This window comes from Barbus barbus, assembly GCF_936440315.1.
Source record: "Barbus barbus genome assembly, chromosome: 31".
Lineage (NCBI taxonomy): Eukaryota > Metazoa > Chordata > Actinopteri > Cypriniformes > Cyprinidae > Barbus > Barbus barbus.
In genome coordinates this window covers 29186451-29199910 of record NC_136759.1, presented here as the reverse complement: position 1 = coordinate 29199910, position 13460 = coordinate 29186451, and the positions used below count along the sequence as shown (strand labels likewise).

The following is a 13460-nucleotide window of genomic DNA, read 5'->3' as shown; positions in this document are numbered from 1 at the left end:
GGCAGCGATCGATCACACCTCCAGCACTCAACAATCAGCTAATTGGACTTTTACCACCATTGTTCTGATGGAAAATGCTTTGCTACCGGGTCACAGTTCTGACCCTTGACCCAGGATCACTCGCTCACAGTGAGCACTGAGGTCCTGACAGGCCGTGAAGACAGATCTGTTAATAATCGCCTGTGCACATTTATGAAGCATCTACAATGCTGAATCATGCTCTTCTGATGAAGTTCTTGTGTTGTCCCATAGGAAGGAAAAATATGAGGTCTCTTTAATATCGCAGATGTTCCTCACGATCATCTGTTTACCAAGAACAAATTCTGACCATATTCTTGGATTTTAATGCAAATGAAGACACATTTAACACATTTATCACATTTAACTTGTCAATATGCCATAGCCTGAACAGCACAGGATTGTGTTTCTCGTTAATATGTTCAGCAAAATATTATGGTTTGGTGTTGACACGGTCTGTCCTGGGGGTATTAATCTGGCCACCACATCCATCTTGCCCTGTTACTAATAAGTAAAAGATCACTAGAGCAGGATGAATTGATTATTGCTGACACATTTTTGTAATCAACTCATTAATCAGATCTAAAACTCTGTGTAGTTTAAGGCCATTGTTGTGCATTTGAATTAAATGAATAAGAAATTTTAATTGCTCATTGAAATAATAATACCAGAAGAGCTAAAGGGGTACAAAACATAAACAAAGGTGCCTGAAATCAGTTCAGAATCTCACTCACCACAGAGGGAATCTTGATATTTCAAAAATGTCTGACACGTTGCAAATGGCACTGGCTTTGTCAGCCTTTGGTCTTTTGCTTGTTGAAGAGGAAAAATACGGAGAAAGCGCACTAAATGGGTGAAACCACGGATACTCCAGAGATAGGCTCAAGGGGCTTTCCCGAACCTGTGTCGAGAGCTCGAGTTAGGTGAAACCTCTCATTTAAAAATTTCGCTTGGCTTTTTCCTGTTCAGTTTAACAGGTTAAAAGAACAGTCCAATCGTACAGAGGAGAAACACGAACTACCGGGATCGTATCTCCGTAGGGGAACGTCTGATGATTACACTACGGTTCTTGGCAACAGGTAAGCAAGCTAAAGGTTACTCGTTATTTGAATATTACATTACAACGCTTTTTCAGTTGTGTTTATGTCGGTGTATCATTCAGCATTATAAAAAAGAAAATAATTTGATTATTTCGGATGGCAGTTGGAGCTTACTTAAAAAGAGACAACAAAACATAATTGTGGTTGTTTATAGCACAATGCCTTTAATAATTGATAACAATAATCTGATTTAATGTAATGAAATGAAAATGCATTAAAAGTGTTTGATTTGACTCTGTAAAAGGTGTGGAACATCGATAATAGAGTTATGTGATTGTAATCTTTGCAGGAGTTACCAGTTCCGAGTGGGAATGACTACAATTCATTCCTGAAACCTGTGCAGCAATCTACCAGGTCTTAAAAGAGAAATACCTGAAGGTATACATGCATCGGTTTTATTTTTTCTTCTTCAACATTTATAGTGCAGTTTGTACACAATCAGACAGTGAAATATGCCAAAGTTATCAAGGGTCGACAATTAAAACTACTTTGTTTTAATTCTGTTGTTCTTCAGTGCCCAGACACAGTGGAAGAGTGGCAGCAAATAGCCATTGGATTCCAGGCTCAGTGGAACTTCCCAAACTGCCTGGGTGCTCTGGATGGGAAGCACATCAACATTCGTCCCCCACCAGGAACTGGATCAACATTTTACAATTACAAGCATTCATTTTCCATAGTTCTAATGGCACTGGTTGACAGCAATTACAGATTCCTGTATGTTGATGTGAGCTGCAATGGGCGTATTTCAGATGGTGGAGTATTTGGTGGATGCTCATTGCAGGATGCCTTGGAGAAAAGAACATCAAACATACCTGCCCCTGCACCACTTCCTGAATCTGACCAGCTGGCCCCTTACTGCATTGTGGCAGATGAGGCATTTCCCTTGAAGGACTAGCTAATGAAGCCATATCCGAACCGCAGGCTATCTGTAGAGCAACGCATATTCAATTACAGGCTTTCGCGAGCTCGGAGGGTGGTTGAAAATTAATTTGGCATCCTGGCAAATCGATTTCGAGTCCTTCTAACCACCATAAATATCCAAAACACCACCAAAGTGGAGGACATTGTTTTGGCTTGCTGTGCCTTGCACAACGTTCTGCGTACAGAGTGCTGTGAAGTATACATGGCAGGAATCGACCAGCAAGGACTAGATCATGACACTCTACCAGGAAAATGGAGACAAGACCCTGGCCTACAGCAGGCCTCTCTGCCACACACAACCAACAGTACAACACACGCCAAACAGCTCAGGGATAAACTGTGCCAGTATTTTAATTCAGACATTGGTGCAGTGCCCTTTCAGTGGGGCAAAATATAAGCATGTGACAAACTTGTTTGTTTCCAGTCTTTGACCTTGGTTTCTGTTTTATGAAGATGGTGTGACATTGCTAAATAAAGGGTAGGTTTTTACATCATTGTGTTTTGTGATCCTTTTTTACATAAAGAATTGTGAATGCAAGTACCTTTTACCCAAAGTCAAAAGTGTTTTATTTTCCAATGTGCAGTACAATGGGCAAAACATTTGCTAAAAGGCAATGATATAAAATGAACACAAACAGTAGATACTTTAAAGTCTACACAGATTTCTGCAAGAACTATAATATAAATTACAACTGTGCATAACATATTTACAATACAGCTTACAATATGCTAAAAAAATCTGTTTACACTTTTGCTATATAATGTATTACAGGTGTGTATACTGATTGGCAGATGCATCCAGTGCTTGGTTGTGGCCCACTGAGTATCTGAAAATGCAATTGCAAACCTCATGCTGGAAATGTGGCAGTACATGTGGTGGCAAATTCCGCATTCTGTGTTCTAAATTTCTGCAGTAAGCTGAGATGGCATCATTGGTGTTTTCCTGTGATGCCAACTTTTCCAGAGTTTTGCCGATGGTGCGTATCAAGTGTGTGGACTCCTCGCTGAAGGATTCGTCCTGCGCTTCCCATTAGGCCTCGGACAACAGTGTCACTGTTGGTACCATCAGATGGTGAACAGGAGTCACTATCAGTCGAAGGGTCCTCAAAAAACATAAAAAGATAAAATCATAATGTGAACGATGTAATACCATAGATTCTTACAACTGTTCACCTATCACCCATAACAATAACAGGACATAGCTAAAACAATACCCTGCAAATTGGCAAAATGGCTCTATTCAGATGCAGTTTATGACACATTGCAGAAGATAATGTGACATTAATTTATCGGCTTGTGTTAATATGTTGATTTACTTGAGTTACCTTTAAATACACCCATCTGAACAATCAATGCCCACTTTACAAAAAGCAAAATGTTTCTTTTTATTCTGAAATAAAAAAAAAGAGAGAGATTAGTTTATTTACCCTGATCGTTAGATTTGAAGTGCTCTCCTTCCTTTTTGTGTGAGGCTCTAGAAACTGCAGGCGGTTCAGTATCCATTGCTGCCTGCCAGTCTTCTGAGCTCCAGAACTTCCTGAGGGTCCATGTTTCTTGTAACGCATGTACTGGGTTCGCAATGAATCCCACCGCTTCTTGAGCTCTTTCTCTGGGGGGCAAAGTCAATGTTTGTAAGCATTATGTCTAGTTATTAGGTCAATTTCATGACTATTTGTAATACCAACAAATGTTACTTTTTGCTCTACAAAATTCATGGACTATTGAAAAATAAACAAGTTTCTAAAGACCTCAATTGACAAAAAGGAGATCTTACCTGATATAACAAGTTTATTTTCGATCTCAGGCCACAGCTTAGCTTTTGCCACACGGTTGACATAACATTTTTCCATAATGTCATACAAAGCTGGCCTTTCCTGGATCATGCTAATCAATTCATCTTCACTTGCCTCGCTCCAGACAGCCATATCTTTTTTAAATATTCACGCATCGGAATGAGAAATGCAAACAAATAATGAGCGTTCTGTGTATTCCCTCTTGACTTCGTCGTTTACTTCGTCACTTCCGGGGGGGGGGGGGGGGGGGGGGGTTTCTCGCGCACTGGTTCGCCAGCTAAACAGACAATCAGAACGATCAGATGGCCCAACTGACCGACGAGCCCCGACGCCGATTCAGCATGTCGAATCGGCCGAAAACAAGCCGACGACGACCAACTTCAGCCGACGCCGCGGAACACACTGAGAAGACTTCGTCGGCCGACCAATAAAAACTGCCCGACGGCCGACCGTCGGCTTGGTGTGTACCGGGCTTTAGGGTGTGAGTGTGCTCATTATACCAAGGTGTTGGACACTTTTCTTAATCTTCCTTAAGCGTAAAGGAGCAACTGTATCTAAAGTGCTAGAAAAGTGAGAGTCAATAGTTTCTGTTATATCATCAAGTTGTTCTGAGCTATTGGATATGCTAGGAATTGAGATAAATCAGGAAGATTACTTACAAAGCAGTCTTTTGTGGTAGAGGTGATAGTTCTACCAGATTTGTGACAGGGAGTTGAATTTGCAGTTTTAGCTACATGGAGTATACACTAGATAATGATCTGAGATATCGTTGCTCTGCTTCAGAATTTCAACACCATTAACATCAGTTCCATGTAGCAGTATTAAATCTAGAGTATGATTTCGACAATGAGCAGGTCCTGCCGTGTTAGCTGACATAACAGTAATCTTGGGGGGTAGACTTGTTTAAAATAATGTTGAAAGTACACAATTGGGAGTACCCAATAAATTATGATTTTATATATATTAAGCTTACTAATATTTTAGATAGTATTGTGGTTTTCAATAGATAATAGAATGATCTTAGTAAACATCTAAGATTTGAATACTTAAATTCGTTTTAAATGTGCTTGTTGGTTGTGGGACAGCAGTTTGTACCAGTTCTGTAGAATGGCCCATATGTATATACTGTATGCTATATACTATAAATAGTATATATACTATATATTACTATTTTTATTATTATTATTATGAAAAATCAGATTGTTATATTGTGCATATTCATTAGTTCCAAGTCCTAAAAATATATATGTATGTTTCCATAGAATGTCAAAAAAATATCCCTTAAAAATAAGACACATTTAGACATTGAAGAAATAGTATGAACGTTTTTTTTTATTATTATTATTTTATTTCATTGAACATTGAAAATCAGTTTTTAACAAAAAGCAGCTTAACAAAGGATTTTTGCTAGGCATTTTTGAATGAACAGGTTTCAGTGTTCTTTAATTCTAAGCTGTGTTGCCCATTAGAGCCATTGTGAGTCCTGTAGTTGTGGGAATTTGTCAAAAGTGCACGTGAGTGTAATGTCAGCATGTGTGAGTATGTGTGATTCAGCGAAGGTCAGATGCACTCGGAGAAAAGCCTTCCGGATGATGACGGCTCGAGGTGTTGGTACTCGGCGCTGGTGGCGAGGTGAAGGGAAGGTGTAAAAAAGGTTGCTTTACTCCTTGCTCATAGCCTTTTGGACGGCTGCAAAAATAGCTTGGAAGTGAGGCATCACCTCCTCACCCAACTCGTTCATCTTTTTCCTCAGTTCTCCAGAACTCACACTCTTGCGGAACTCCAGTGCTCCCTTCTCCATCTGATCCTTATATTCCTGGATGTAGGGCTCCAGCTTGATCTTTAAGTCCTGGAGATGCTCCTTCAACTTCTCGCGCACAAGCTCCACGATGGGTATCAGCTTGGACTTGGTCTCCTCCCAGTTGGGTCCGATCTTCTCCTTCAAGCTCTTGACCACAGGCTCCAGCTTGGTCCTCACCTCCTCCATGTGCTCGCGCTGCTTGGTCAAATACTCCTCCAGGAAAGGCTTCAGCTCATCTCTGTACTCCTGGAAGTGCTTGTCCAGCACCTGCTTGAGCTCCTCGCGTTTGGGCTCGATCTGCTTGCGCAGGTCCTCTATATCCTTGTCCAGCTTCTCGCGCATGGGAGCAGTGGCCTCCATAAAGTGGGCGGCAAATGGGCTGATGCCTTCGAAGCCCTTCTGAAAGTAGCCATGGATGTTGTCAATAGACTGGCCCAGGAACTCCCTAAACAGGATGAGGATTTAGGTTAGCTGTCATTGGAATAGTTTATATGAAAATGTAAGATGAGAATTAAATAAACTCAAAGCATGAGGTCAAAATTGACTCTTCGTAGTGAAGCGGTTCGGCTTCTGAGGAGCCTCTACATCCGGTACTATATGTGCGTTCTTACTTGTAGTCTTTGAATTCGGTGTCGTCGAGGTGAGTGAGGGTCTTGTGCGCCCCCTGCTTCAGCTGATCTGTGTAGACCTGGAGCGCAGACTTCACGTGCTCCAGCTGCGACGGCGGTTCGTCCTGCAGGAATCGGGCCTGGCAGCCTGTGCAAAGCAAACGCAGATTCAGACGCTGGAACTAGTGCCAAGCTTTATGTATTCAGTCTGACTAGATTTGAACTACAGTTTCATCTCAATACAGTTAACTTAATACAATAACGTTTCTGAAATATCTTTACTGAAGAAAAAAAATTCATTTTCTCCGGTTTTTCAGTAAAAATATCTAGACATCCTTCTGACCATTTTAAACGAAAAGCTAAGCTGTGCGAGATATTAAGACTTTTTACAGAAAATATTTATTTTCTGTTTATTTCTTACCCCCCTGGCAAAAACTAGCCAGAACCTCTTAAAACCAGAATAAAACTAAAAGGTTTATAAACAAGATATATACATGTATTCTTTGAAAAAGTCTTGATATCTCATGAAAAGTTTTACAAAATTTATCTTGGCATACATTTTAAACTGGAAAACAAGACAACAAAACGATGTTTTGACAGTGTTGAGAGAAGTAGTGGGTTTATATACCTGCCAGCAAAACAGCGAGGGCGAGGACTACGAACCTCATCATGGATCTGGGTCAAAGCGAACAAACAAACACATCAGATGTTGTTAATCACAATGAATACACAGGCTTTAGATTTCAAAGGGAGCGTGGACACTGGGGCTGCAGCACGATTCCCTACAGCATATGTCAGAGTATCAGACTAGAATCTAATTCATCCCAGATTAGACAGAGTTACAAAGACTTCACAAGCAGATTAGCTCTCAACTACTTCATAATCTCAAATCCCTGGATTAACTTGGTCACATTGTTGTGGACCTGGAGAACTTTGAAGACTTGAGTCTGACCTGATGCTCCTTGGCCAGATGCCATCGAGGGGTTACACGTCTACAATAAGTGATCATATTTCATCAATGTCTTCAAAACAAAATGATTACTTTTGCTACTTTTAACAATAAAAATGAACTACCAAAACACAAAAAACTGATTACAATTCAGTACAAGCTCCAAAACGCTCTAAAATGCCCCAGGTCCGCGGCTGGGCTGCTTACCTGTTGATGTAGCTGGTCTGAGAAGAGACTGAAGAGCAGGACAAGACACGGCTCTTTTATAGGGCCGAGCGGGAGGGGGGGGGGGCTGAACCTCAACCCCTCGCCTCCTCACCGTAGGGTCCAAAGGTTCCCTATCGAGGGGGCGGGGGAGGTCAGCACATGTACGCATGCTAGTCAACATCTGTACAGATATACTGGTTCAGGCAAAATATCATTCTCATTTAACATGTGCTACTTCTTTCTATCAGCTACTTCTGAAGCAGTTTTGTTACACACCAATGTAGAGTTAATAGCTTAAGGAGTTATTTCCTTCATACCTCACCCTTAAATATGACTTTTGTTGACATTATATACACTGGTTAATTTAGTCATATTAAATAATATTTTTGACTTGGATAAATCCAGGCATATTGAGGCATATTTTTGTGTGACCTGACAACACTTTAAACTTTTACATATATTACTACTTACGCTATATATATATTTATATGTATTTGGTTCCTATAGTGCTGTTATAGCACATTTAACGAATAAAACTTGAAGACTTTGATTATTCTGAGCACAGACATTCTTTTACAACATTATTGTCAGTCATTCTGAATGTTTGATTTATCGATTACACTTTCTCAACATGTTACTTGGACTTTTTCTGGAAGCAACAGCATCTGTGTGCTACTCATGATGTGCTGATAATGAACTTTGTTACATGATTTAATCGTATTGTTCTTGGAACAGCACACAAGAATGTAAATAATGACATTTAGTGTCGCCTAATCATCTGTTTTTGTCCTGACCTTTGACCCCATAGCATTCAATCACAGAACATGCTGAATGTAACAGGATTGGCACAAACATTTTAATTTTTTTTTATATATATATATTTTTATTTTACACTGTTAGTTCTTCAGATTATATTTATGGTGGTGGTGGTGATGGCGCAGTGGATAAGACACATGCCTTTGGTGTGAGAGACCCGGGTTTGAATCCACTGTGAGACACCAATGTGTCCCTGAGCAAGACACTTAACCCCTAGTTGCTCCAGAGGCGACCTCTGACATATATAGCAATTGTAAGTCGCTTTGGATAAAAGCCTCAGCTAAATGAATAAATGTAAATGTAAATTTATGGGTTCGGAATAAAAATAAAAAAAATATTTTTTTTGTCTGCTAATCTAAATGCTAGGGCACATGTAGTTACAGCTTTGGTACATTTAGTTTGGGGTATAGGAAAATATAATTTCTTAAATATTTATCAGTAAAGTTGTGCAATGAATGAAACTGGTCACTGTTTCAAGGGAATCACAATTCTGTAAAAAATAAATTACTAAATGATTTATTTTAAAATGTTGCAGCTTAGATTTAGGGTACATTTTGGATTCATATGTGTTTACTAATATAAAGCAATGTATGGTCAGAGCTCCAGAGTGTAACACACACTCACACACACGCACACACACTCACACACACACACACACACTCACACACACACACACACACACACACACACACACACACACACACACACACACACACTCACACTCACACACACTCACACACACACACACACACACACACACTCACACACACACACACTCACACACACACACACACACACTCACACACACACACACACACTCACACACACTCACCCACACACACACACACACACACTCACACACACTCACACACACACACACACACATGTTGGGTTTCCATGTTTTATGGGGACTCTCCATAGGCGTAATGGTTTTTATACTGTACAATCTGTATGTGCTATTGCCCTACACCAACCCTACACCTAAACTTAGCCCTCACAGGAAACATGCTGCATTTTTAGATTTTCAAAAAACTTTATGCTGTATGATTTATAAGCTTGTTTCCTCATGGGGACCAAAAAATGTCCCCACAAGATTAAGATTTACTGGTATTACTATCCTTGTGGGGACATTTGGTCCCCAGGACGTGATGAATACCAGGTGCACACACACACACTCACACACACTCACACACAGAGCGATGAGCGATCTCACCTCATGTGGAGATTCTCCAGAGGCCAATCTCGGCCGGAGCCAAAGGGCAACTCGCTCAGACGGGGGAGAGAGTCAGATCATTAACATGGGCTTCAAAAGATTGTTTCTTCAGTCACATGCCACCTGCTTGCCTTTGTTTTGTTTTCAGAGAGACAAGATTTTTTCACGAACCCTATACAACGTAAAATCAGGAAAATAAAAAACCCCAAAAACAAATCCAAACGGGTTCATGATTTGTGCATATCAGTTCATCTGAGTAGGAGTTTAAGCAAACGAATTCAGCAAACACAGAGTGTAATTTGTTCAGGAGAAAATCGATGTCAGTAGGGTTTTAGGCTTTTCCTTGTAAGGGCCAGGACTTATCTGAACGTCCTCTCTGATAAGGGCCGCCGGGGCATTCGGTCTGTGAGGAGAGTGTCGTAATCGTTCCTAGTACACATTGTCTGTATGACCACAGCAGGAGCCTGCCAGCGCTCCACGGGTCAAGAATCAGCACAAAACACACACTGTTCAAGCAGAAAGAGTCTCTCTGGAAAATCAAGTGATTCGGGAGCATTCAGTTTCAAATTCAAATGCCTGAAAATAATGGCTGTAAAACGGATGATGGACATTCATGCATATGAAAACATACCCATGCATTTACATGCATTCATTCAGCAAAAGCTTTTACTCAAATTGACAAAAAATTATGTGTAATTAATTCAGTGAAAAAACAAAACAATAACAACAAAAAACAGCCCGTCGTGCTAAAATGCACAGTTTGAAGCAGTCATGTTCTTCATCATCTGTTCCTGTAGATTATCAGCATAAGGTTACTTACAGGACATGCAGCCTTTGCTTTAAGAAACTCACAATACTAGAGATACATCAACAGATGAAATCAGTTAAACTCACTGATCACAAACAGTGCATTTACAGCCGGGTTTGTTATTTAAAGTGTGTTTACTGTCATCATTATTACTGGAGAATCTCTAGGAGCCTCCAGACGCTTTGAACATTTACAAACAATCAAATGTTTTAAATATTTGCCTTCATAACTCTAGAAACAAGATATTTCATTACTTAACCCATTTAATCCTATTAGTCACAATAGTGACCGCAAAGAAGGTTTTCATTTATAAAGTTCTAAAAATGTTACTGAAATATGGAAAAAATAAAGGGTCTCAATTAAATATGTTTAAGTTTCACATGCTTTGTGCAAATTGTCACATGACCAGAGCAGGTTACTTCCTGTTTGCCCCAAATTTGCACCAATAGTGCACTAAATTCAAAATTCAAATGTTACAAATGAAGTTACAATATTGTTGTTTATATATGATATATGTTACAATAAAGTAACAATTCTGAAATACGTTGATGGTTGTGGTGATGTGACAATAAAAGTGATTTGATTTGATTTTGATTTTGATTTGGTTGTATCCTTCTGTCTTTTATCTCAGTATTCCTATCAGTGTTGACTAAGGGGTTTTATGCATAATAGTAATGCTAGAATGTGATGAAAAAGAGTTTAAAATAGCTGTGCCGAGATATATAACCAGTTTGACTGTAGAAATGTGTTAATTCAGTACACACATTATCCCACCGGACCATACAACACAATTTTAAACACACTTTTGCAAAAGAATTTCTAAAAATAATTATCGATTATTACAAAGGGTTACTACTGACACCATTTGGATATTTTCATGTCTAGGAACAAAAAATGTGATTAGTCGGGTTAATGTACTGTCTATTATCTCTGTACTTCAATTTATCCAGTTGTCTTTTTGACTTGTTTTGAGAGCAAGTGTGAAAGGATGTAGACTGGTAACTGAAGAGCTTCTGTGATCTTTCCTTCCTGCCAGACTCGTTCACGTCTTTCATCTTTACTAGCTCTCTGAAGCTCTTCTCTTTGTCATGTATCTCTCTTCTGTTCTCACCTCTCAGTCTCCGTCCTCAAGCTGGAGCTTCTTCACACTTAGAAGCAGATTCTTTTGTTTCAGTAACTTACAGACTTTCTTCAGAAGCTTCACTTCAGATGCTGTCTGTCCATCTGTTTCACAAGCACAGGACAAGCACTTTGGACAATGGATGGATAAACAGACACAAATATTTCATTCAGATAAATCATTTATTACCTGAAAGAAGATATTTAAGATCTAAAGTTCATCTTGCATCAGCCTCCCTACATCACACATTTTAAAGTTTCATGAAGCTGTGTTGAATTTAATTGATTTATGTAAGATTTTGCTCTGATATTTCAGTCCGAGTTGCCATTATGTCCTTTTATCTCATACATTTGTTCTACTATGTTCTCATATCAAAGTGTGAAAAAGTAACTCATTCTTTATTATGACTGTTTTCCACAGTTTAAAGTGTTATCCGCACTAGCCTGGAACACAAAAGCAGGTGCAGGAATGATGCTATCAAACGAGTCCGAAATTCTCGACTGAAATTTTCGCACATTAAAAAATAAATACGAGCTCACATTGTGTCAATCACGTTTACACACTGCCTCCAAAACTTTCCGCCGTCATAAAAAAATTCGGACCAAGTTCGATTTTCTGCATTGTTGCATGCATAGCAAGCATTTTGTTAGGAAAGGAAAAAAAAATAAAACTAAAACACGTATATGAAATTTGGGACTGTAACCCTGCTGGATTCAGCTTTCCTGGAGCAGAAGTGTGCGCTCATGAGCTACACTGTATATTAACAAAACGTTGAGCAAACTTAAAAGTTGAAGGCAACCAGCTTCAGCAGATTTTTGAGTTCTCTCAACTCTTAAGTTTCATAAACTTAAATGAACAAGTTGAGAAAACTAAAAAATCTGCTATAGCTGGTTGCCTTAAACATTTATGTTCTCTCAACTTTTGATTTTATAGTCCATTTGATTTTATTATCCATTTCACGTTCAATAAAATAAACCAATAAACAACTGCCATTTTTATTCATTTGTCTATGAATACTTATTTCAGGCATTTAAGATCACGAGAAGCATGAATTGTGTAATAATTTTCATTCATCTGAAACCTTCATTATTGTAGGCTACTGTTCTTTAGGCACATTTGATTGCTCACTAAACGCAGCAGAAATGGTGGAAAAGTGCTCTTTTCTAGCTAATAAAGGGTCAAATTACAAGCATTATAAAACGCTGCTCTTTCACCTCATAACCCCAGCGACAGCAGCCTGAAGTCATTGTGAAACCGCAGCGCTGAGGTAAAAGGCCAGTATAAAGAGTGAAGCGAGAACACATTGATCGTCACAGTAAACTTGCTGCAGGAACACAAGCCATCATTAGCACCTCTGCTTGCATATAAATGCATCTGCATGTTTGGAATCATTTAAATGGAATAAAAGCAGAAGTGTTCTTCTGAACTGATTGTGTGTCTGTTGTGTTCAAGGCTCACTGGGGTTACGTTTGCTCTCACAAACAGACGCCCACCTGCGCTGATAAAGAAGGGCTGCTGTTTGCTGTTTGTCAATGTCTGCAGAGAGATTTGGCCTCACGTCCAGCAAACCTCTAAGTTAAGAGATAATATCAATAAAATACAAATCATGCATAGATTCAGTTTAGGATGCTAGCTTGTCACATATTCTTTTCATTTCTTAACTGTGTGTGTGTGTGTGTGTGTTTTCCATCAGCTGCTGTGGCTGTTGCATCACTGATTCAGTGACTTTATTCATACAGCGTCAGAGTAACAGTGCTGAGCTCTTTACTGCCGACCCGCGGCACACAACCTCAATCTATTCATGCCAGAGCCGTACATGGACAAACAGCTTTTATTACTTCAAACAGCTCCAGATATTCCCTCTTTATCAATCTTTGAAAAACAAAAATGTAATTGTTTTAAAGCTCTAATACAGTTTAACAATTTAAATGTCTACAAATATTGTCCTGATGAATCCTCCAATAAATCTAACAGTTTTATGAAATATCATTTTAAAAATGACTAAAATAACTACAATAACAACAAAACAATAGTCCAAAGTAAATGGGTTTATTCATTCACCGCTGACCCCACAGTTTGCAGAACTCAATGCCGTTTGCTAATAGT

The 13460-nt window shown here is 39.2% G+C and overlaps 1 protein-coding gene across 1 annotated transcript; it reads right to left on the bottom strand.

Moving 5' to 3' along the window:
* Positions 1–5144: 5144 nt before the first annotated feature.
* On the bottom strand, positions 5145–7496 carry apoa1b (apolipoprotein A-Ib). Its single transcript, XM_079387157.1, has 4 exons — positions 7398–7496; positions 6870–6916; positions 6245–6389; positions 5145–6078 (listed from the first exon to the last, which is right to left on the bottom strand). Exons 2-4 carry the CDS (start codon positions 6910–6912, stop codon positions 5493–5495), a joined length of 774 nt encoding a protein of 257 aa, XP_079243283.1. The 5' UTR covers positions 6913–6916; positions 7398–7496; the 3' UTR covers positions 5145–5492.
* Between the last annotated feature and the right edge of the window lie 5964 nt (positions 7497–13460).

Coding starts and splice junctions, on each gene's coding strand:
- apoa1b (XM_079387157.1), bottom strand. CDS start 6,912: ATGATGAGGTTCGTAGTCCTCGCCCTCGCTGTTTTGCTGGCAG. Junction 6,390..6,869: donor CCTCGCTGTTTTGCTGGCAG/GTATATAAACCC, acceptor TGCTTTGCACAG/GCTGCCAGGCCCGATTCCTG. Junction 6,079..6,244: donor ACCGAATTCAAAGACTACAA/GTAAGAACGCAC, acceptor CATCCTGTTTAG/GGAGTTCCTGGGCCAGTCTA.